This window comes from Anolis carolinensis, chromosome 6 (genome assembly GCF_035594765.1).
Source record: "Anolis carolinensis isolate JA03-04 chromosome 6, rAnoCar3.1.pri, whole genome shotgun sequence".
In the NCBI taxonomy this organism is placed as follows: Eukaryota; Metazoa; Chordata; class Lepidosauria; order Squamata; family Dactyloidae; genus Anolis; species Anolis carolinensis.
Window position 1 is genome coordinate 113,562,584 of NC_085846.1, and position 26,046 is coordinate 113,588,629.

Genomic DNA, 26,046 nt, shown 5'->3' on the forward strand with positions numbered 1-26,046 from the left:
TTGGCTACATTCTCTCGCCAAAATTAGGGTGTGCATTAGATTTGCATAATACTGTAATCTTACTGCTGAGCCAAAGCAAAAGGAGATGCACCTGGAACTCCTATTTGAGAGATGTTATCTCTCATTTAATGTCCATGGCTCAATGCTATGCAATCCTGGGATATGTAGTTTGGTGAGGCACCAAAGATCAAGACCTTGTGAAACTACAGCCCCCATGATTCCATAGCATTGAACCAAGGCAGTTCAACTGGATTCATTCTACAGCATACATGCACCCCAAGGTTTTATTTTCCATTGCTGGAAGCTTTGGTGCTCTAACATTGTTGGTTTTAAAGAAGAAATTATAAGTATGCAGCCACTCTAATGCATACATTTTTTTGGCTAAATTACAAAGAGTGCGCTTTTTGTCACAGCGCATTACATTTGGCAGCAATTTTTTTAAATTTTTATTTTTTTTTTGGTTTCAGGGTTTTGAAAATCGAGGTGCACATTAGATTTGATGGTGCATGAAACTCAAGGAAATATGGGAAGTGGGAAACAACTTGAAGGTGCACAACAACAACAAACACAAAGGCAAAGAGAACTATATTTTGGATAAGGTTGTGAAAAAATCTCAGAATTATTGGGATTCTTGTCAAGATTGGGCATCTTGTCAGGGCAAGATAGCATCTTAGGTATTCTCCAACCTTTGGTTGGAGCATACCTAAGAAACTTTCATGCCATCACAAGATGGTGTGTGTGTGTGTGTGTTCTCCATTAGGTGTATTCTCATGATGATATGTGTATGTTCTCCATTATAGGCTCAGAAACTTGTGCAAACTACATTTTGTTTAAAACTATTTATGCAGGCTAAAAATAACATTTTCCTTCTTTGCTGCAGCATCATGCTGCTGGCTCATGATCAATTTACAATCAACAATAATCCCAAGATGGACAACCAATTTGTGGATGCAGAGGGCAAACAGTTTATAATGAAAATAAGGGTCCCACTAAGGTCTCACAACCAAAAGATTTCCAGAAAAGCTCTCTTCCACCAAGTGTCAACATCTGATGAAGTTTCTCCAAATCTCACTCTTTATGTTCTTCCCATTCTAGTTTCCTATTGGGTCATGCTTTCCCCAGCACTGAAATTCCACAATTTGTAATTATTTCACTGATGTGATTTTCCTTTGACAACAGTGTATTTCTACATATAACTTTTTTCAATGACACTCACTTTTAACCATTTAAAAACATATACACTGTTTTGTCACACACATCATTTAGAAACACCCTTAAGTCTCACCAGTGTGCAAATATGGGAGGCCAGGTGTGCATTTTCTCGTAATAACAATCAGCAGGTGTGAAAACGTTTCTTATTCTCACACTGTGGAGTCGAATGACCTTTCAATCCTGTTTTTTTCCCCACCTGGACCAAAACAGCCACCAGTTCATAATTGCATGCAAACATGATCCTGAATGTGAGAATTACCTGAGACATTGTGATGGGCGGACAACGCTTCGCAGTATCTCTCCAGCAGAATAGATAAGGGAAGGCTCATGGAGGAATCGCAGGGCAGGGCCAGCTGGGTGAAGGGAAGGGAGGAAGAAAAGAAGCAGAGTATTAGCCAGAAAATGGAGTACTTGACAGAAAAAGCATGAGATTTTATTCTATTTGTTTGGAATATTTATACCCTGCCCTCCAGCTAATAAACTCTCAGACGAACTCACAGATTGCTTATTTGACAATTCTCTGTCCTCAGGTTTACAATTTAAGCAAGATACAACTTTGTTACCAACTGCTGGGTTAAGGTATGATGGAGCTGTACCTTGCTGCTCTTCTCTCCCTCAGAGAACAGAGCGATGGCATTTGGATCATGGAAGGGTGGCCTCTCACCAACTGCTGGGGCAAGGCATGATGGAGACATAAATGGCTGCTCTTCTCTCCTTCAGAAGCCAGAGCAATAGAAGTGGGAATGTGGAAAGAGGGCCTCCCACCAGTAGCTAGGACAAAGCAGGGTGGACCTCTGCCTGGCTGCTCTTCTCTCCCTCATAGGCCAGAGCAATGGCATCTGGATCATGGAGAGAAGGTCTTTCACCAGCTATTGGACCAAGACACGATGGAGCTGTGCTTGGCTGCTCTTCTCTCCCTTGAAGGCTAAAGCAATGGCATTTGGACCATGGAGAGAAGGTCTTTCACTAGCCTCAGGGCCAAGTCATGATGGAACTGTGCTCGGCTGCTCTTCTCTCCCTCGAAGGCTAAAGTGATGGCATTTGGATTATGGAGAGAGTGCCTTTCACCAACCACTGGGTCAAGTCATGATGGGGCTGCTCTTCTCTCCCTGGCATTTGGATCTTGGAAGGGTGGCTTCACACCAACTGCAAGGGCAAGGCATAATGAATATAAATGGCTGCTCTTCTCTTCTTCAGAGATAAGACCAGTAGCAATGGGAACATGGAGTGTGGCACTCTCAACCAGTCATGAAGATAAGGCATGATGGTGCTGTCCTTGGCTGCTCTTCTCTCCCTTAGAGGCCAGAGCAATGGAAGTTGGAATCATAGAATCATAGAATCATAGAATAGTAGAGTTGGAAGAGACCTCATGGGCTATCCAGTCCAACCCCCTGCTAAGAAGCAGGAAATCGCATTCAAAGCACCCCCGACAGATGGCCATCCAGCCTCTGCTTAAAAGCCTCCAAGGAAGGAGCCTCCACCACAGCCCGGGGGAGAGAGTTCCACTGTCGAACAGCCCTTCTCACAGTGAGGAAGTTCTTCCTGATGTTCAGGTGGAATCTCCTTTCCTGTAGTTTGAAGCCATTGTTCCGTGTCCTAGTCTGCAGGGCAGCAGAAAACAAGCTTGCTCCCTCCTCCCTATGACTTCCCTTCACGTATTTGTACATGGCTATCATGTCTCCTCTCAGCCTTCTCTTCTGCAGGCTAAACATGCCCAGCTCTTTAAGCCGCTCCTCATAGGGCTTGTTCTCCAGACCCTTAATCATTTTAGTCGCCCTCCTCTGGACGCTTTCCAGCTTGTCAACATCTCCCTTCAACTGTGGTGGCCAGAATTGGACGCAGTATTCCAGGTGTGGTCTGACCAAGGCAGAATAGAGGGGAGCATAACTTCCCTGGATCTAGACGCTATTCCCCTATGCAGGCCAGAATCCCATTGGCTTTTTTAGCAGCCGCATCACATTGCTGGCTCATGTTTAACTTGTCCACAAGGACCCCAAGGTCTTTTTCACATGTACTGCTGTCAAGCCAGGTGTCCCCCATTCTGTATCTTTGCATTCCATTTTTTCTGCCGAAGTGAACTATCTTGCATTTGTCCCTGTTGAACTTCATTTTGTTAGTTTCGGCCCATCTCTCTAGTCTGTCAAGATCGTTTTGAATTCTGCTCCTGTCTTCTGGAGTGTTGGCTAACCCTCCCAGTTTGGTGTCGTCTGCAAACTTGATGATCGTGCCTTCTAACCCTTCATCTAAGTCAGGGGTCCTCAAACTTTTTAAGTAGGGGGCCGGTCCACAATCCTTCAGACTGTTGGGGGGCCGAATTATCATTTGAAAAAAAAATACAAACAAATTCCTATGCATATTGCACATGTCTTATTGTAGAACGAAAGAATACAATATTTAAAAGTGAAAACAATTTTAACCAACATAAACCTATCAGGATTTCAATGGGAAGTGTGGGCCTGCTACTGGCCAGTGAGATAGTCAAGTTAATTAGGATTTGTGTTGTCAAAGCCTTTCATGGCCAGGATCACAGGCTTGTTGTATGTCTTTCGGGCTGTGTGGCCATGTTCCAGAAGCATTCTCTCCTGACGTTTCGCCCACATCTATGGCAGGCATCCTCAGAGGTTGATACCTCACAACCTCTGAGGATGCCTGCCATAGATGTGGGCGAAACGTCAGGAGAGAATGCTTCTGGAACATGGCCACACAGCCCGAAAGACATACAACAACCCTTAATTAGGATTGTTGTTGTTGTGTGCCTTCAAGTCATGTCAGACTTTGGGCGAGCCTAAGTCCAAAATTATTTATTTATTCATTTACTACATTTATTTACTACATTTATATCCCACCCTTCTCACCCCGAAGGGGACTCAGAGCAGCTGTATGTACATATAATATATTATATTATTAGAATAGCAAAATATTAGCATTATATATTACTATATTGAACTATACCACTATACTGTAATATTATATGTAATATATAACATGTAATTAATATTATTATATGGTATTATTATTAATATTATTATATGGTATTATTATTAGTATTACATTGTATAACATGATAATATTATCAATATCATATGTATATATAATATATTATATTATTAAAACTGATTTAAAATATATTATAAATGAGCGCGGGGGCCAGGTAAATGACCTTGGAGGGCCACATCCGGCCCCCGGGCCTTAGTTTGGGGACCCCTGATCTAAGTCATTAATAAAGATGTTGAACAGAACCGGGCCCAGGACGGAGCCCTGCGGAACTCCACTCGTGAAGGAATATGAAGGAAGGACTTCTCACCAGCCACTAGAACAGTAGTTCTCAATCTGTGGGTCCGCAGGTGTTTTGGCCTACAACTCTCAGAAATCCTAGCCAGTTTAGCAGCTGTTAGGATTTCTGGGAGTTGAAGACTAAATATCTGGGGACCCACAGGTTGAGAATCACTGCACTAGACTACAATGTGATGGAGTAGTGTCTGGCAGCTCTTCTCTCCCTCAGAGAGTGTTTGACTGGATGTATTTGTACTTCTCCCTATGGCACAGTGTTAAAGCTCTGAGCTGCTGAACCTGCAGACCGAAAGGTCCCAGGTTCAAATCCTGGGAGCGGAATGAGCGCCTGCTGTTAGCCCCAGCTCCTGCCAACCTAGCAGTTCGAAAACATGCTAATGTGAGTAGATCAATAGGTGGGAAGGTAACGGCGCTCGGTGCAGTCATGCCAGCCACATGACCTTGGAGGTGTCTACGGACAATGCCGGCTCTTTGGCTTAGAAATGGAGATGAGCACCAACCCCCAGTCGGTCACGACTGGACTTAACGTCAGGGGAAAACCTTTACCTTTTTACCTATAGTTCTATAGTTCTTGAACATCCTGTCAGGAATGTTCAAGTTGTATCCTACAAGAACTTGGACTAGATGGCCCCCAGGTTCCTTACTAATTCTGTGATTCTGTAAGAATACTCCTGTTCAGAAGTCCAAAAACATGTCACTCCAGGATCTCTTTTTCCTACAGTGGCCAACCACCGAGTGTAGAGTGTGGTTGGTGCTCTGCTAACTCAACAAAAGTGAGACGAGAGCAGAGATGAATCATGCCCATGCCAGTTGGTTCAGGCAAAAGCAAACTGCTATACTTCTTCTAGTTTTTCTTCCCTTCCTTATAACCCTTGCCATCTTTGGCCTCATGTGCCATCTTGACCATTTGGCTACTTGCAGGTTTCCAGGAAGCCCGCAAAGAGACCATGGGCACAACACCTCTTTCCTTTATTGCTCCAAACCTATGGAAGTTCAGAGACAGAAAAGAGTATTTTTAATTATTCCAATAACAGGTTAACTTCTTGGTATTCTGCAAGTAGGTTAGAAGCTATTTTTATTGATACACTTGGACTGTTTGCATTGATATCCTCTTGCTTTTTAAGGTGTAAAAATACCTTGCATTTGGTTTAGATCAGGTTTTAGTGCCATATGTTTAGTGTTTATGAGACACATTGTAGCATTATTCTTGTGTTTGTTTTTTAATGTGAGCTGCTTTGAGCCTTAAAAAAAATCAAAGCATTAGCATACAAAATTTACTCGGTAACTTTAAAATAGATACATATACAACTGGAATTTCTCCACATTGCTAACCACTTGCATGTTTGTGTATGTAAAACAGATGTTAAGTGAGACCTTTGCAATGATACGCACATTTTATGGGTTGGAGTCTGATATTTCGCATTTTTCCCTTCCAAAAAACTTCGGCAGCACAAGACATATGCTGCAGGAGACGGAGCCATCTGATTTATTCACATTTCAAGCTTAATAGAGTGTGGTTTGTGCTCTATTAACTCAGTAAGAGGGAGAAGAGAAGATAGTACTAAATCATGCCCTTCCCAGCTGGCTCAGGCAAACTGCTGCACCTTGTCTAACCTGTCTTCTCTTCCTTATCATTCTTGCTATCCTTGACCTCACATCCATCTAGATGTGGCTGCATGCATGCGGGATTTCATCCTTGAAACATTGGCGAGTGTGGGAAAGGTGGTGGAGTGTTTTTCCGGAATACTGTTTCCAGAATCTCCCGAAACTGGTGATTATGGGAGTTTTATTATTCAACAAGTATTGTTATACATTACCAAGAAAAGTGTTTACTGAACCTTGAAAAAGCTGGGTAGTAGAAACCACAATGAAATGTGTTATCAAGGCTTTCATGGCCAGAAACAGTGGGTTGCTGTGAGTTTTCTGTCCTGTATGACCATGTTGCAGAAGCATTCCCTCCTGACGTTTCGCCCACATCTATGGCAGGCATCCTCAGAGGTTGTGAGGGCTGTTGGAAACAGAGTCAAGTGAGATTTATACAGTAGAGACTCACTTATCCAACCTCCACTTATCCAACGTTCTGTATTATCCAACGCAGTAGTAGTAGTCAATGTTTTTGTAGTCAATGTTTTCAATATATTGTGATATTTTGGTGCTAAATTCGTAAATACAGTAATTACTACATAACGTTACTGTGTATTGAACTGCTTTTTTGTTGATTTGTTATAAAACATATTTTGGTGCTTAATTTGTAAAATCATAATGTAATTTGATGTTTAAAAGGCTTTTCCTCAATCCCTCCTTATTATGCAACATTTTCACTTAACCAACATTCTGCTGGCCCGTTTATGTTGGATAAGCGAGACTCTACTGTATATCTGTGGAGTGTTCAGGGTGAGAGAAAGAACTCTTGTCTGCTTGAGGCAAGTGTAAATGTTGCAATTGGCCAGCTTGATTAGTATTGAATAGCCTTGCAGCTTCAAAGCCTGGCTGTTTTCTGCCTGGGGGAATCCTTTGTTGGGAGGTGTTAGCTGTCCCTGATTGTTTCTTGTTGGGAATCCGTCTGTTTCCAGAGTGTTGTTCTTTATTTACTGTCCTGACGTTAGAGGTTTTTAATAATGGTAGCCAAGTTTTGTTCATTTTCATGGTTTCTCCCTTTCTGTTGAAATTGTCCACATGCTTGTAGATTTCAATGGCTTCTCTGTGTAATCTGACATGATGGTTGTGAGAGTAGTTCAGCTTTTCTGTGTTCTCAAATCATATGCTGTGTCCAGGTTGGTTCATCAAGTGCTCTGCTATGGCTGACTTCTCTGGTTGGATTAGTCTGCAGTGCCTTTCATATTCCTTGATTTGTGTCTGGGCACAATGAAATATATAAGTGCTTGGACTTTTCCATTCCAAAGCAATAGGGTTGAAGCGGTACTTTTGAGGATGTGGCAATCATATAATAACCATCTCTCTATCTATTTGTTCATTCATCCATCCCAGGTCCATTTAACAGAGACATTCCCATTCCAAAGCAATGGTATCTCAAAGGCAGTTTTGGGGAGCTCTGATAGCCATAGCAGTGTGATTAGATAAGCAGTTTTGGGGAGCTCTGGTAACCGTAACCACTATTATCCATCTATCTGTCTATCCATCTATCCATCCATTCCAGGGCCATTGAATAGAGATGTAAGGGCAGGGAGGTTTCTCAAAAGGATCCGACTTTCCCAATATTGTTGCAGCCTTCTGTTCTTTTGATAAGAACAGCAGCTATTTATCTCTGAAGCCGCAATCCTTTGGCAGGAACCCTGATAAAAGTGAAAGGATGATTAAAAGCTTCCCTGCTTCAGGAGAAGAAACAAGGCAAACAAGGCCATGGAAAGATATGGCCAATTCATCTTTCTTCCCATAACTGGGCTTTGGAAATCTCTGGTTTAAAACCCAAACTCACAGCAATTTCTCTACCACAATGAATGCTGCATGCCCTCTCTCACCAGAATGAATGTCTACTCTCCACTGTCCAAAAATTTGGGGCAATTTCTTTCTTTTGGCATTCGAAACCACACCATGGGGAGGTAGCCCTAAATCCTATTAACAGGATTGACTACAGTAGGTCAGGATTTTCAAATGAATACATTTTCTCCCTGTCAAGTTTGATCATTGCCCAGCTCTCACAATTGTACAAATGAATTGGTTTTCCAAATGGATTGAATGAGAAATCCAAACACTTCAAAGCTAGCACTTGAGTTGCAGAATTTGTCTATTTCTAGAAAGAGAAGGGCAACTTAAACATGGATAGGAGCACTTTTGAAAAAGCCAACAAAAATAGTGCCCCTTTGCAAGCAATGCCATATTATGTGGTCTCAATTGGTGATAGTAATGGCAACTTACTGATGCTTGATGATCAATATCCTATATCATGCCTACATAGTGCAAACTTACACTCATGCAATAATTTTTTATCATTGAGAAAGTACTCCAAGTTGCTTCTGGTGTGAGAGAATTGGCTGTATACAGAGACATTGCCCAAGGGATGCCCGGATGTGTTACCATCCTGCTGAGAGGCTTCTCTCATGTCCCAGCAAGCTAGAGCTGTCAGACGGGAGCTCACCCCACCTTCAGATTCGAACTGACAACTTTCAAGTCAGCAACCCAACCTTCAGGTCAGCAGTCCAGCTGGCACAAGGGTTTAACTCATTGTGGCACCGTGGCTCCATAAAAAAAGTGATAGTAATAGCAACCTACTGATGCTTGATAGTCAATATCCTATATCATGCTTACATAGTGCAAACGTACACTCATGCAATAATGCACTCTGGTGATGTTGTGCCACATCTCTTGAATGCCAGCAGAGTGTAACTGGTTGTGCCAGGTTGTGGCTCTGCCAATATGCTTTCCAACTGTCTCATTGTACAATGCACGGTGCCCAATGTCTATGTTGTAATCCTAAGGAATCAAGTGGCAAATGGAAAGGCACCAAGATGTAGATATGCCTTCTTGAATGTAAAACTGGATGGTTGCAACCCAGATAGCTAGTCCCAATTAGAGGAGGTCCATTAAGTCAATGTGCAGATCAATTTGGAATGAATCCACACTGCAGAATTGATATAATTTGGCACCACTTTACCAGCCGTGGCTCAATGCGATGGAATCCTGGGAACTGTAGTTTGGTGAGGCCCCAGCACTAAATGGCAGAGAAGGCTAAAGACCTTGTAAAAGTACATCTTCCATGATTACATAGCATTGAGCCATGGCAATTAAGGTGATGTTAAGCTGTACTCATTCTACAGTGTAGTTGCAAAACCAATTTATTTCATGTCTCTCTTTTAATCAGGAGTATTGGAGAACTATAAGAATGAACGGAAAATGTGCATTGTATAACATGGGATGAACCTGATATCCACTGAGGATATGTTCCTGTCATTATTGTGGAGACAAGATACCCTATTAAATGTGAAACCCTATTAAAAGAAATGTCCTGAAATGTGAAAAATCATCCAAAATGAACATAGATTCTCATAATCTTACACAGCAAGGTAGGAGCCACAGTGGCGCAATGGGTTAAACCCTTGTGCCGGCTGGACTGCTGACTGAAAGGTTTAGTTGATGAGCTGAAGGTTGCCGATTTGAATCCGCAAGATGGGGTGAGCTTTCGTCTGTCAGCCCTAGCCTGCGGGGACATAAGAGAAGCCTCCCAGAAGGATGATAACACATCCGGGTGTTCCCTGGGCAACGTCTATGCAGATGGCCAATTCTTTTACATCAGAAGCGACTTGCAGTATGTTCTCAAGTCACTTCTGACAAGTTAAAAAAAAAGACACACTATAGCATGAGATTAGGAAAATTTCCATCCCTAGTTGGCACCTGCACTATACCATAGTTACTTTAAAATAACTTTCAAATTGGCTGCTCTTGGCACAAGTTGGAAACCTGCTACGCATGGCCTCCAGGCAACAAAATATTAACTTTTGCATGAATCAGCCAGTCGATGGAAGAAGGAACTGACTAATTCTGTACCTCCCGTACGTTTCTGAATTATGGCCCACCGGAAACCCTCCATTAATGGAGGCTTGAGAACAATACAACACGCCACCCAGTGTCACATTTAAAACTGATCATTACCAAGCTCGCTATGTACGTGCTCACCTACACACCAAAATACGATCCATCACACCTGACAGCGACAAAGGCGGAAAGAAGAATGAAACATTCCCTCCTATGAAACAAATGTTGATGTAATTCAGAAAGGATTAAAAAGGGAGCAAAAAAATATATGCACATGCTGCCTGATGAGTTGGCGGAGTTTGATGCATCGCAATATGTATGATTTGGTAATGGCATATGGCCAAAACCAACCAAGATGCTAGCTATGTCATCTTCTTCAATGACATTTCAAAGTATATACAGAGGGATGAATGAAGGTATAGAATCACAGAAGCCTAGAATTAGAAGGCAGCCAAATGGCCACCCAGTCCAACCCCATTCTGCTACAAAAAAAGTCAAGCAATCAGCTGTCCAACGTGCATATTGCTTCTCCGGTGACTCTGCAATGCGCTGTTCAACACATTTACTACAGCGGCAGTAATCACAGCAGATCTTTTGATGTTGATCCCTTTTGGCAGACCATCAATCACACAGGATGCCTCTTTCGCGCAGCCGAAGTGTGCTGGGCCCATAACCATTGTCACTGCATGACAAAAAATACAAAATCCGAGCCCTCCCAAAAGATGGTCTTCCAGCCTCTGCATATTTCACTGTTGGACAATTCTTACCATCTGGAAGTTCTTCCTAATCTTTAGGTGGAACCTCTGTTGCTACAATATGAATTCATTGCTCCATGGGGTTGTTGTGTGTTTTCTGGGCTGTATGGCCATGTTCCAGAAGTAGTCTCTCCTGACGTTTCGCACACATCTATGACAGGCATCCTCAGAGGTTGTTAGGGTCGTATACCTCACAAACTCTGAGGATGCGGCTGCCATAGATGTGGGTGAAATGTCAGGAGAGAATACTTCTGGAACATGGCCATACAGCCCGGAAAGCACACAACAACCCTGTGATTCCAGCCATGAAAGCTTTTGACAACTCATTGCTCCATGTTTTTCTCTTCAGAGAAGCAGAAAACAAGCTGGATCCAGCCTCAAGGTGACCTCCTTTCAAAAATTTAAATACCATTACCACGTCACCTCTTAACCCTCTCTTTTCCAAGCTTAACATACTTGGCATCCCAAGCCATTCCTCATAAAGATTCATGGTTTTTCATTTGGCTCATTTTCCTTTGGACATGTTTCAGCTTCTCAATATCAAGTCTCATCTCATGGCAGTTAAAGTGGTGCCAAACTGCATTAATTCTACAGTGTAGATTAACCTTTTATTCCCACAAAAGTTTGGATAAATGCCTGTTAAACTTGCCATGTGCCACATTGCACCATTCTGGGAACTACTAAATCTGTCAGATTACTAGATCTGAGAAGTACAGGTCTGGATATTGACCATCAGTAATCTGAACAAATGAATGCCTCAAGTACTCCTTCATCTCAGTTTGTGTGCATTATTTCCTAAAGGTCTTACTACACAAGGGTGCATCTACACTGTAGAATGATGAATGAAGTTTGACACTACTTTGACTGCCATGCCTCAAAGCTATGGAATCTTGGGAGTTGTAGTTTGGTAATTAAAAAACTTGTAAAAATGTTATGGTTGATAGAAGGGGTCAACTTTGGTTCCTCCACAGAGCAAGAACTTCTTTCCTCTGAATACACTAAGTATGTTACTTGGGTTTAACTCAACTCTGGGTTGGATTCCTGCCATCTCCCTCGCATATAAAAATCATGAAAGCTTTGTTTTGAGAGAATGACACAGAGTTGCTTCACAGTGAAAACCCAAGACAGATTCAGCACTGAGATTTTTCCAAAAAAAAAATCCACCCTTTTCCCCCTGGAAATGATTCTGCCTTCAACAGAACTGTCCTTATTGACGGGAGAGCAGAGAGCTTGCTGATTCAAGAGACAATTGACAGCCCAACAGCCTGGCAAACCTGGATTCGAGCTCGCAGATGCGAGAATATTAATGCTAAAACTAGCCCTTTGAAGGATTAACACCACTGTCACACCTGTCTCTTTCTAAACCTATTTCACACTCATCTAGGGACAGAAATCATATTTTTAATTGCTCTTTTTCACTGCAAAAGAATAGCACAGCGAGGATTTTTCTCCTGGTATTTGAATGCCCTGAAGTGTTGGTTGCGAAGCAACCATTCTGTAGACGAGGCATGGGCAAACTTTGGCCCTCAAAGTGTTTTGGACTTCAACTCCCACAATTCCTAACAGCCTACCGGCTGTTAGGAATTGTGGGAGTTGAAGTCCAAAACACTTCGAGGGCTAAAGTTTACCCATGTCTATCAAATTATCTAATAAGTCAGGATTGCAAAACTGTAACTACCGAACAAGATGCTATCCATTGGCTTTTGCACACAGGGAAGCTAAGCTGTGTTTTCTACCTGCACATTTCATCTGCAACACTTGAAGAAATCCAAATATAACAAGGCTGTAGCAGAATAGTAAAGGTTGAGTGTCCTTTATCAGGAAAGCCTGGAATCAGATGTATTTTGCATTTATTGATTTTGGACTACCTGTACAGTATTTGCATGTAGGTACGAAATGAGCTCCCTTGGAAATGGAACCCAAGTCTGTACATGATGTTATGTTTCATACACACTTTATACTCATAGAATGAAGGTAACTTGAAATAATATTTTAGTACTATTGTCCATGAAGCAAAGACTGTGTGCCTAAAAGCATCAGAAAGTGTGTCACTATTTCAGCCAACCATAGGGCCAGGCTGTGGCGAAGGGCCGGGCTGTGGTGCAACTGGTTAGCAGCCAGCTGCAATAAATCACTACTGACCGAGAGGTCATGAGATCAATGCACGGGTCGGATTGAGCTCCCGACCATTAATAGCTTAGTTCGCTGTTTACCTATGCAGCTCGAAAGACAGTTGCATCTGTTGAGTAGACAATTTAGGTACCGCTTATGCAGGGAGGCTAATTTAATTAATTTACAACACCATAAAAACTCCCAGCAGCATGCAGAAAGGAATGAGGAAGTACTCCATCAAGGACTCAGTGTCACAAGTGGATGATGAAGCGGGAGATCCCCCTGTGGCGGAATCGAGCATACCCTCATGAAGCCGGAAGCTGGAAAATGTTAAATTGCCTCTGTGTCTATCTATATATCATATGTCTAATGGCACTGAAAGTTTGCCATGTATATATGCATTGTGATCTTCCCTGAGTCCCCTTCGGGGTGAGAAGAGTGGAATGCAAATACTGTAAATAATAAATAAATAAATAAATAAATAAACCGTATGGGCAGTCTTAGATTTTGGAGGATTTCAGATTTTGGAAATTTGGCCAAGGGTTGCTCAAAATATTCCAAAACATACACCAAGACAGATGGTAGCTCTAATCCAAGAACACTGAGAGGTCTGCATTTTGCCGACACCTATAGTGGGCTAATAGTGGGTAATGGGTTTGAGGAGCAAATGTTTATTCCATCTTTCCTAAAAGGAGGCCAAGGAGGACTGCACGGCAGTCCTCTTAATTGCTTAACACTCAGAACAAGCCAGTGAGGTAGGTTCATCCTGAGCAAAAGCCAAGAAAAATTAGGTCTAAGTCATGCACTGAATTTGAGGATTGAATTTCAGCACCTTAGATAGCTCCTCTGAGTGAAAACCTGGAGCAGGTCAATCAACTTGGGTCACATCTACACTGCCATACAATGCAGTTTGAAATTGCATTATATGGTCAGTGCAGACTTATATAATGCTGTTTAACTGCATTCAACTGCATTATATGAGTCTACACTGACCATATAATGCAGTTTCAAATTACAGTGTATGGCAGTGTCATCATAGGCTGTCACTCGTGACTGAGTACGATTAGTGTAGAGTCTAATCATCCTCCGTCAGCCTATGATGACACTGCCATATACTGTAGTTTAAAACTGCATTATATGGTCAGTGTAGACTCATATAATGCAGTTAAATGCAGTTAAACATGACTAGTGTAGAGTAGGGCCCCCGGTGGTGCAATGGGTTAAACTCTTGTGCCGGCAGAACTGCTGACCTGAAGGTTGGGTCACTGATCTGAAAGTTACTGATTTAAATCCAGAGAGAGCGTGGATGAGCTCCCTTTGTCAGCACAAGCTTCCCATGTGGGGACATGAGAGAAGCCTCCCATAAAGGATGGTAAAACACAAAAACATCTGGGCGTCTACTGGCCAACATCCTTGCAGACAGCCAATTCTCTCACACCAGAAGCTACTTGCAGTTTCTCAAGTCACTCCTGACACAAAAAAAGTGTATAGTAACTGTAGAGATCTATTTTGTATATGGAAGTGCAGATGGAGCCTCACTGTCATGGAAGTCAACCACAAGGGGAATTGGGATCTTCCAAGACTCTCCTGATAAGGTTATTTCATTACTATGAGTAATCTATACCAATGTAATAATAAACAGATATCTATGGCCCATAGAGTCATGCGTCATTTATCTGCCATTTAGCTTAGTCATATTTCTAGAACTTCTCACTTACAGAAGTAAAAGCTCAGTGCATTGGACTTGACACTTCAATGCTGAAGGGTCTCCTACAACAACAGGGTGCACATTTGTCCAGGATTTCTTTGGTTTTCAATCTGTGCCCAGACGCTGTGGCATTGAAGCTTCCCCTCAGGAGGCCTAACAGTCACTGACTATACTTTATTATTCATTTCTAAAATGTCGATTCTGCCTTTCAGCCAGAACAATGCCACTCAAGGTGACTTGCAATGGGGAAATTCCATTTAAAAAGAAATACAAAGAGCATATACATCAATCCAAAGCCCAATTAAAAGGACAAAAAAAAACCACCCCAACCCACAACCATCTGTCTAAAAGCCCAATGAGTGGCTCCATTACAGAGTGCTATCTAAAATGTTGAAAATCTATATTAGGAAGAGTTCAGGACCCTGGATGGCTCCCATACAGTGGAAATGGCTCCTAGAAAGTTCAGCATGGCTTCACTGCCCCAAAGATATGGCTCTACAAATTGTGCAAAAAGTAGGGAAAGTAGGGAAAAACAAAAGAATGGAACCAAGAATGCCATGTTTGCTGCTATTTATTGCATTGGGAGTCTCATCTTATCTCTTGTTTCATTTTGGATTGTCTTGTCATAGGGGTTTTCATTAAACAGCCCCATGCCTCATTTTGCACAAGCATTAACAGTGTTGCATATGGTGTCACTGCCATTAAGTCTGCAAGATATTTCACCAGTGTCACCAACGACATTTCTGCTGCCCAGTAGCTGTTTGGAACTGCAGCTTAAAGCTCTTAACAGTGACATTACAACAGGCATTAAAATCTTTCAGAATCAGAAGAGCCAATACTAAGGTTGGGAACAACCAATAAATAAGATCCTGGAGAATGGGAGTGACCATCTAGAGAAGCTGAGAGGGCCACTTTGTGACCCTAGAAGAAAGAGATTCGGTCCCAATGCTCCTCTAAATCTAAACGAATGTGTGTTTTTTTTCCTTTTGAATATGAAGACACAAAGAATCAACCAATGGCAGTTAGAGTCAGTGAAGCAATTAATCTTCTCATGTCTCTCGTGAGAAGCACATTGCGTCCATCTCTGGCAAGCATAATCACATAGCCTAAGAGGTGCCAATGCTTTAACCAGGGGTGCTTCTATGTCTTAAGCTTGTTTTCTGATGGAAGAGCATGATGGTGATGACAACGTTTGGTTCTGTACATTTGGTGAGAAGTAGGGTGCCATTTGGGTTGCTGTTTCCAGCCCCATCCTTTCCTATAATCCATGGCCACAGGTCGTCTCATCCAACTCTTGCATTAAAACCCCAAGGAGGATGATTCTGTCCTCCTTAGATATCTCCAACAGCATGGTGTCCAGTTGACTGTGAAAATTTTCCTTGATGTTTTCATCAGCATCTAGTATTGGTGCAGCTGGTTAGTAGCCAGCTGCAGTAAATCACTACTGACAGAGATCATGAGTTCGAAACCAGACCGGGTCAGATTGAGCTCATTGTTTACCTAAGCAACCCGAAAGACAGTTACATCTGTCACGGAGGAAAATTTAGGGACTGGTTATGCATGGAGGCTAATTTAACTAAATTTACATCACCATAAAAATGTCCAGCAACATGCGTGTGGAAGAATGAAGAAGTACTCCATTAAGGACTCGATGTCACAGTGGATGTTATAGCAACAGCTCCCCCTGTGGCCAGAATTTAGCATAGCCTCATGAAGCCGGAAGCTGGAAAATGTTAAATAGCCACTGTATCTCTGTCTGTATGTTGCATGTCTAATGGCACTGAATGTTTGCCACGTATATGTACATTGTGATCTGCCCTGAGTCCCTTTCAGGGTGAGAAGGGCGGAATATAAATATCGTAAATAAATAATAAATAAATAATAGTTGCCTGCTGGGTTTTGACAAGATTAATTCAGAGGGTTGGAAGTTATTTATTAATGCTGATGGGTGCTTCAGATACATGCTTCACCAGGTCATTTCTGATAGCAAAGCTGACTCCATGTATTCTTCGTTCCTGCTCAGGCTGTCCTTTCCAGAAGAAGGAGTAGCCTCCTTTTGCTTCCTTTAACTGTTCTTCTCCTACTCTCAATGAAGTGCTGCTATATTGATGTTAAAGCCTCTCAGCTTACTTGCAATGATAACAGCCTTGCGTTCAGGGCATTCATAGTCTGTGGTATCCAACAGTGTCCGCACATTCCACGTTCATTTTTCTTTTTTGACCGCAAGGTAGTGACTCTTCTGGACTTAGCAGCCCAGTCAGGGATGAGAGAGGCAGACTATGTTTAGAGAACCTTTTGTAGCCCCTTCCCATATGGGGTGAACAGAGTGGATCCTAAAAAGGGCTGCTCAGTTGTAGATACAGCTGCCAAACTGCTCAACTGTCTCGGGCCTTGAGGTGCCAGTCTGTGACTAGGGCCGGGCTGTGGCGCAGGCTGGTTAGCAGCCAGCTGCAACAAATCACTGACCAAGAGGTCATGAGTTCGAGGCCAGCCCACACCTGCGTCTGTCTCTCTCTGTTCTATGTTATGGCATTGAATGTTTGCCTTATATATGCAATGTGATCCGCCCTGAGTCCCCTTCGGGGTGAGAAGGGCAGAATATAAATACTGTAAATAAATAAATAGGGGCTTCCAAATTTCATAGTCCTGCCCCCGTTGTTACTCACTAATTACCATGGGACTTTTGTTGTTTTTTCTTGGAAGACCCCTGTGCATGGAATTTGTTTTATGTGTGGAGATCTGTGCACATCCGATCAACACACAATCTTCATAGAATCAGATCCAATGGCAGTTAACTCAAAGACCGGTGGCTTCTCCTCTCTTGTAGCCTTCTTTCACCTTCACAGCCATTGTAATATGTACCATGTTACCATCAGCTTGCTCTTCTGTTGAGAATTTCATTGTGCTTGGTCTGGTTCCTCCTCTGTGACTTCGCCCCCCGGGAGAACATGCCTCCCACGGCTTCACCCACAGGATCATTGAAGGAACCATTCACACAAGCCCCTCACCACGACAATGTGACAATCCATTGAGGATAAGATGCTACACCGATGTGATAGGATTCAGTACCTTGGATAGCTTCTTCTAAGTCCAGACTAAAACTCAAGCAGACTCTTTGCTTCATTTACGCAGAGGCCATTAGCCAGCAGGGGATTTCAAATGTGTTAAAGTTACTTAAAGCTGTTCTCGCTTTAGGGCCCAGATGGGAGCCTCATTGAAGCCATTCTGAGCCGTCTGCTCTAACAGCAGAATAGCAAGTATCGCCAATAAATCATATCCAGTCGGGCGGAAAGAGACAGGGAAGGTAAGTTGCAAATGGAGGTGGAAATGGGATAGGGTGAGCTCAGGGCAGAGAGAGGGGGGGGGGGAAGAAAGCTACAAAACTAAAGAGGACTGATTCAACCATTACTAGATCACGGTGACTTTCGATGAGCTAAGAAAGGATATGGATGAAACCTTTGCTGATTAAAGAACGTTCATGTGCAAAGACACTTGCAGGTGTGAACGAATTACCTAGGGTGACAGGCATAATGGGGAATATGTTGTGAATAATAAAGACAGCAAGGGTTTCAAAAGGGTTTTTTGTTTAGCTTCATCCAGTTCCCCACTTATTATATATATATATATATATATATATATATGTATGTATGTATGTAAAAGTAAAGGTTTCCCTGACGTTAAGTCTAGTCGTGTCCGACTCTGGGAGTTGGTGCTCATCTCCATTTCTAAGCCGAAGAGCCAGCGTTGTCCATAGACGCCTCCAAGGTCATGTGGCTGGCATGACTGCATGGAGCGCCGTTGCCTTCCTGCCGGAGTGGTACCTATTGATCTACTCACATTTTCATGTTTTCGAACTGCTAGGTTGGCAGGAGCTGGGGCTAACAGCGGGTGCTCATTCTGTGCCCAGAATTTGAACCTGGGGCCTTTTGGTCCACAAGTTCAGCAGCTCAGCGCTTTAACACACTATGCCACCAGGTCCCCCATATATATATATATATATATATATATATATATATATATATATATATGCATTATTTATTAATCAGGATCAATGCAGCTTGATACAGCAATACCTCCAGTGGGTTCACAGACCCTGGTAGATTACAAGGTAAGACTTGTGTGAAACAACATTAAACCATTCCAATGAAAGCAAATTAAAAAGAACTCCAATAATCCTGACTAGGAGCTTGAAAATGATTTCCCTGGTCCTCTGTTATTCTTTATCCTGGAGAGACGTGGCTAGTGAGGCGCCACAGAATTCAGTCCAAGGCCCAGTGCTATTCAACATCTTTTTTCAATGATTTGAACTATGTAATAGAAGGCAAGTTTATCAAATTTGCAGGTGGCACCAAATTAGGAGAGGTTGTGAATACCAAAAAGGACCAGATCAGAATTCAAAATGATCTCAATGGAGAGGAAGCTGGGACAAAAACCAACAACATGAATTTCAACAGGGAGAAATTTAAGGTACTATATGTAGAGAGAGAGAAATTAAATGCACAGATATAGGATGGGGAATACCCGACTAGAAAATACAGGAAAGGGATCAATAGTGTCTAGATTGAAGGAAGTAATAGTCCCTATTCAGCTTTGGTCAGGCTTCATCTGTAAAAATTGCGTGTCTAGTTCTGGGCAAGAATTTAATGGTCAGGGTAGAAGATACCCAAAGAAGTGATCCAACTGATCAAAGGTTTGGAAACCAACTCCTATGAGGAATAACTTTGAGAATTGAGTATGTTTAGCTTGAGAAAAGAATACTGAGTAGGGATAGCCAGGTGTATATATTTGAAAGGATGTCTGCTGTTGTGCAGACTAGGACACAAAGAAATTATTCAAACTATAAGAAAAGAGATTCCACTTCAATATTAGGAAGAACGCTCTGATTGTAACAACTGTTTAACAGTGGAATATCCTTGGGGTGTAATAGAGTGTCCTTCTCTGAAGGTCTTTAAAGAGAAGCTGGATGGCTATTTGTTGGGAGGGCTTTGGTTCCTATATGGCAGGGGGTTGGACTGGATGGCCCTTATGGCCTCTTCCAACTCATGCAGGAGAAAAAGGCTGCCAGGTAGCCTGGACCTGAGCCACATAGGCTTAATGGTCATTACAGGATTTTAAGCAGAGGTTTGGTGCTGCCTCTCAGGAATACCTTTCTGAATGGATTACTGAACTGACAGGGATGAGACTAGGTGTCCTTTGGGGCCCCCTTCCGGCACCGTGACTCAGAGCCCTGGGAACAGAACAGAACAGTACAAGGAATTCTGGAACAAGCCACAGGAAAAAGACAATCCCTTCCCACCTCCCTGCCTCCCTGAGAGCCTCTTAAAGGTGTGAAATTTAAACTCTTGAATAGGAAAGAAAAGATGGGACAAAACGTTCATTGCTAATCTCGATCTTGATTGCTTAGCATTTGCTTTCCCTTTGAATCCTTCCAAGGCGGTGTTTTGCAACTCTGCCAGGATGGCTCTGAACTTTAAAAAAGGTTTAATTAGTTGTATTTACTTAGAAAATCAGGCCTTTAGAGAAGGAACATGCTACAGTGCTCTGAGTTTTGCGCTATTTGGCATCGATAAATACGGAAGTGCCCCCAAGTGAACGCACGAGTGTTGAGTAAACAAAAACCTTCCCTACCGCCGGCCTGAATAGAGTGCATTGAGGCAATCCATTTTTCTTACAGGGAAATGTCACAATGGGCTTGACATTTCTCTGCAATTCTTCATTTTCTGCTTGCTCTTGGGACTAAAACTCAGTCTGGAAAAGTTACTGTTTTGGAGCAAAAAATTGCCAGAACCTCACAGCCAGCATGACTAGCTGCAATCTAAAAAAAAAGGATAGTTTTCCCAAATTTTGGGCAAATACAGCAGTGTGGTCTCATGCTAAGGATTGTGGAGTGTGGAATTATATGTGTCATGAAGGACTGAGAGCCATATATTTCCCATAGCACCAATGGTTCTGGACCTGTTCTACAGCCTGAGAAGAAGACCATGCTGGGACCAGTTTCCTCTGCTGCCAGGGGGGTAAAATTGTCAAGAAAACAAGTAAGGCTATTATTTTACTGCTAGAAGAAAGAAGAGGAAACAGAAGATAAGACAAATAAGAAGTTGTAGAAGAGGAAGAGGAGGATGAAGAGGAAAAGAAGGAAAAAAAAGAAGAGGAGAAGAAGTAACAGAATATCTGCTTGATAATACAGTAGAGTCTCACTTATCCAAGCCTTGCTTATCCAAACTTCTGGATTATCCAAGCCATTTTTTTAGTCAATGTTTTCAATATATCGTGATAATTTGGTGCTAAATTCGTAAATACAGTAATTACAACATAACATTACTGCATATTAAACTACTTTTTCTGTCAAATTTGTTGTATAATATGATGTTTTGGTGCTTAATTTGTAAAATCATAACCTAATTTGATGTTTAATAGGCTTTTCCTTAATCCCTTCTTATTATCCAAGATATTCGATTATCCAAGCTTCTGCTGGCCCGTTTAGCTTGGATAAGTGAGACTCTACTATATGTGGAAACCATTTATTAGCTTCATCTGTAAAAGTAATGGCAAATTCAAACCATTAAATGGGGAATGCCTGGCTTGACAGCAGTACGTGTGAAAAAGATCTTGGAGTCCTCATGGACAATAAGTTAAACATGAGCCAACAATGTGATGAGGCAGCTAAGAAAGCCAATGAGATTTTGGCCTGCATAAATAGGAGTCTAGTGTCTAGGTCCAGGGAAGTCATTCTGCCTTGGTCAGACCACACCTGGAATCAAACTGTGTCCAATTCTGGGCACCACAATTGAAGGGAGATGTTGACTCTAAGCTGGAATGTTTACAGAAGAGGACGACTAAAAGGATCAAGAGTCTGGAGAACAAGCCCTATGAGGAGCGGCTTAAAGATCTGGGCATGTTTAGCCTGCAGAAGAGAAGGCTGAGAGGAGACATGATGAGGACCATGTATAAATATGTGAGGGGAAGTCCTAGGGAGGAGGGAGCAAGCTTGTTTACTGCTGCCCTGCAGACTAGGACATAATGGAACAATGGCTTGAACTACAGGAAAAGAGATTCCACCTGAACATCAGGAAGAACTTCCTCACTGTGAGAGCTGTTCAGCAGTGGAACTCTCTGCCCTGGAGTGTGGTGGAGGCTCCTTCTTTGGAGGCTTTTAAACAGAGGCTGGATGGCCATCTGTTGAGGGTGCTTTGAGTGCAATTTTCCTGCTTCTTGGCAGGGAGCTGGACTGGAAGGCCCGTGAGGTCTCTTCTAACTCTAGGATTCTATGATTCTATGAAAAATAAAATCTGTCTGATAGTACATGGTCACCATTTCTTAGCTTCATCTGTAAAAGTAAAGGCAAATTCAAACCACCAAACGACCAAGAAAGCTTGTGGACGAACAATGAGAAAATACATTACAATAATTACACGTAAATAATGAAATTAGAATAAGTAGAAGTACTAATAGAAGTGACAGAGCTGTGTTGTTATAATGCTATATGAATTAAGTTTTGGGGGAAGATACTGTATAGATTTGGGAATTTAGAAATAAATATAGAAAAATAGAAGTGGAAGAGGAGGAAAGTGAAAACAGAAGAAGAGGAGGTGGTGGAAGAGGAGGAGAAAGAAGAAACAGAGGAGAAAGAACAAAATAGAAAAGGGGGAGAAAGGAGGGAAAATAGAAGAGGAAGAAGAGCATGACAAAAATGAAAGAAGAGGGTGAAGAACAAAAGGGAGGAGTGAGAAGTTGGAGCAAGACCTGAATCTTTTCAGGAGAGAGCTGTTCAGCAGTGGAACTCTCTGCTCCAGAATGTGGTGGAGGCTCCTTCTTTGGAGACTTTTAAGCTGAGGCTGGATGGCCATCTGTCAGGGGTGCTTTGAATGTGACTTTTCTGCTTCTTGGCAGAATGGGGTTGGACTGGATGGCCCGTGAGGTCTCTTCCAACTTCTATGATTCTATCCCAAGCCACAAGTTAAGTCTTTCTTTCCCTGCCAAACAATCCAATCCTGCCGTTCCAAAAGCTGCTTAGTATTCTTCCTGAATAATTTAACATTTGGTTTTGCTCATTTTGTGGAGATATGTCTATATTTTTGCAGTAGGCTAAAAGAAGAAAGCCATTAAAAATAGAAGACGTACAAGGCTGGCTTTTGTAGTGCTCCTGCGACACGGCATTAAAGATTCATCCCGGCCCACGGAGGTGTCGAGGGTAAACTTGCCTCGGAAGCGCTAAGCGAATTGGCCGGAAAAGTCCAGGGCCGGAGGGACACCGAAAGTGACAGGACATGGTGTTTCAGTCCCCAAAATAGTATCGATGGGAGATAGGAAAGCTGAGAGGGGACATGATTGCCATGTTAGAATATTTGAAAGGATGTCGCACTGAGGAAAGAGAAATGGAGGAATAGGTTCAAACTGCAAAGAAAGAAATCCCACCTAAACATTAGGAAGAACTTCCTAATGACAAGAGTCAGTCAACAGTACAATGGTGGTGCAATGGGTTAAACCCTTGTGCCGGCTGAACTGCTGACCTGAAGGTTGATGGTTCGAATCTGTGAATGGAGTGAGCTCCCATCTGTCAGCTCTAGCTTTCCATGCGTGGACATGAGAGAAGCCTCCCAGCAGGATAGTAACACATCTGGGCGTCCCTCGGGCAACGTCTTTGTAGACGGCCGATTCTCTCACATAGAAGCGACTTGCAGTATATTCTCAATTGGTTTCTGACACAATAAGAAAGCAGTGAAATTGAGCTACATCCCAAGAAGTTTGTTGGTGAAGTGCCCACTGTGATGATGGCTTGCAAAGATACTATATGAGTGTTAACTGGAAAATCAAATACATGAAGCCGATTGGCTGAATTTGCAGGGACCTGGGAATTAGTTTGTAACTGTTGCTGTCTTGCTGCTGGAGAACGGGTTTGAACAGGTTTCTCTGTGTATGTGTGTGAGTCTTCTGAATACTAGCTGGAAAGAAGATGGCTCCGTACTCAGAGAGGCTTGACTATATCTGAGGCCTTGCTGATCTTCACTGAAGCAGATTTACAGACTAAGAAAGGACTGCCTATAACTGCTGATTTCTGTAAGCAAACAGAGGGACTGTTGTAAATACCATTGTTCTGGTGATCTTTTGGAATCAGTAAAAGTTCCTGTGTTATTTGGTCTGCAAGTAAGAGCTTCCATCCGTCATCCACAATCCCCAACACCCACAACGTTGGTGCAACCTTGTACATCTTCAAAGGAGGATGGCACCTAAATGTTTATGAAAAAACGTGCGATGTTTCAGCAGAAATTTATTATTTTTATTAAAAGATCTCTGCAGTTAAATACAGCTACTAGGAGGTTTTATGGTTCTGCTGGAGAACCATAAAGTCCGCCCACAAAAGTGGAGTCGTTGGGCCACAAGCTTATACTCAGCCTTGATTTCCTACTTACTGGTTATGAAGAAAGTAGGGAAATAAAGCTGGACCTGAACTAGATTTGGGTTATGTCTACAATGTATAGTTAATGCAGTTTGGTTCCACTTTAACTGCCATGGCCCATTGCTATAGAGTCCTGGGAGTTTGGAGTTTGATGTGATCTGTAGCCTTCTCTGCCAAAAAGGCCAAACTACAACTCCCAGGATTCCTTAGCATTGAGCCATGGCAGTTAAAGTGGGACCAAACTGAATTAATTCAACGTTGTACTGTAGATGAACCCACGGAATTGGAGAAAAGGAAGGTTTCCATAAAGGAATAATCTGGAGATGTGCCCATCCCTGGCCATGGAATAGTGAACTATTTTTTACAATGATTTAGATGTTTTCCCCAAATTGTATCAGCCAGCTGGAAGACTCTGGGTATACTTTCTAAAAAAACCTAAATAAATATATGCAGATTAAAACCTAGGAGTTTATCCCTTCCTTTGAAAAAGGAATCAAAAGGCAATTTTGCCGGATAGAAGAAGCTATACCACTCGAATGCACGAGAGAGCAATGTTTCCAATCGATACAAGACCGAAAACGGCACCGACTCAAAATGTAACCGGAATGCAAGCTGAAATCGAAGTTTTTCCCTGTCCTTCCAGCCAAATATCACAAATGACAACAAAACTCCTTCAGCTTCTCAAGTAAACAAAGGTAAACCATTATTTGGGACATCTGGGAGGAACTACTGACAACACTTTTGGTGTCAGTAGTTAAAATAAACAGAAGGGAAAGGGAGAAAGTAGGAGGAGGACTGAAAATCTGGGGCATTTTAATAGCAGTTGAAAAAGTCAGAGAATTAATTGGGAGTGTTCCTGCCAAATTAAGGCAGTTTGAAAGTATGTGTTACTCCCATATTTTAAAACTTGACTTCAAAAGTTTCCAAGAAGGTAATTTTTCTCACACTATCCTTCCACACTGCCCTTATATCCCAGGGTCTGATCCCAGGTTATCTATTTATCTCAGACTTTCTGCCAGTGGGGACTCATTTATTCCAGTTTAAAGAAGATAATTTGGGATCAGATCATGGGATAAAGGGGCAGTGTGGGAGGTTCTTGTTGTTTGAACTAGGGATATGGAAGACAATTGGGGCTTTCCCCCATTTATTTATTTACTATATTTATACCCTGCTCATGGGCCTCCGGTGGTGCAGCGTGTTAAAGCATTGTGAAAGGTCGCAGGTTCGAATCTGGGGAGCAAAGTGAGCATCCACTGTTAGCCCCAGCTTCTGCCAACTTAGCAGTGTGAAAACATGCAAATGTGAGTAGATCAATAAGTATCGCTCCATGCACGACACTCCATGCAGTCATGCCAGCGGCCACCTTGGAGGTGTCTATGGACAACACCGGCTCTTTGGCTTAGAAATGGAGATGAGCACCAACCCCCACAGTCGAACACAACTGGACTTAATGTCAGGGGAAATCTTTACCTACTATACTCCGCTCTTCTCACCCCGAAGGGGACTCAGAGCGGCTAACAAAAAATGGCAAAAATTCAATGCCACATCATACACACAACAATGAATATCACATCAAATTATAAAGCAATTATAACATATAAACAGTTAAAACATATAAATACAATAAGGCCGATTAAAAATATACATAATGCCAAGCCTTGATTTTCCATACTTCTTGATTTTCCCATAGTCGTTATTCAAGCTGCCAGACAGAGGTCGAATTCCATTTACCAGTGTTAGGATTTCTGGGCTAAACTGTATTTATTTATACAGTTGAGACAGTGGATTAAACCACTGAGCTGCGGAACTTGCTGATTGAAAGGTCAGGGGTTTGAATCTGGAGAACGGAGTGAGCTCCCGCTGTTAGCCCCAGCTTCTGCCACCCTAGCTGTTCTAAAACATGCAAATGTGAGTAGATCAATAGGTACTGCTCTGGCAAGAAGGTAACAGTGCTCCATGCAGTCCACATGACCTTGGAGGTGTCTATGGACAATGCTGGCTCTTGGGTTAAGAAATGGAGATGAGCACCAACCCCCAGAGTTGGAAACGACTAGATTTAACGTCAGGGGAAAACTTTTACC

The 26,046-nt window shown here is 42.4% G+C and overlaps 1 protein-coding gene across 1 annotated transcript in view; it reads right to left on the reverse strand.

Annotated features, from left to right (window-relative positions):
• Positions 1 to 26,046, reverse strand: part of crhr2 (corticotropin releasing hormone receptor 2) — a 184,177-nt gene that overhangs the window by 151,802 nt on the left and 6,329 nt on the right. Inside the window, exon 2 of the mRNA XM_008112212.3 lies at positions 1,472 to 1,565. Within this exon, the coding sequence (XP_008110419.1) occupies positions 1,472 to 1,565 (94 nt within the window). The remainder of the gene's footprint in view (positions 1 to 1,471; positions 1,566 to 26,046) is intronic.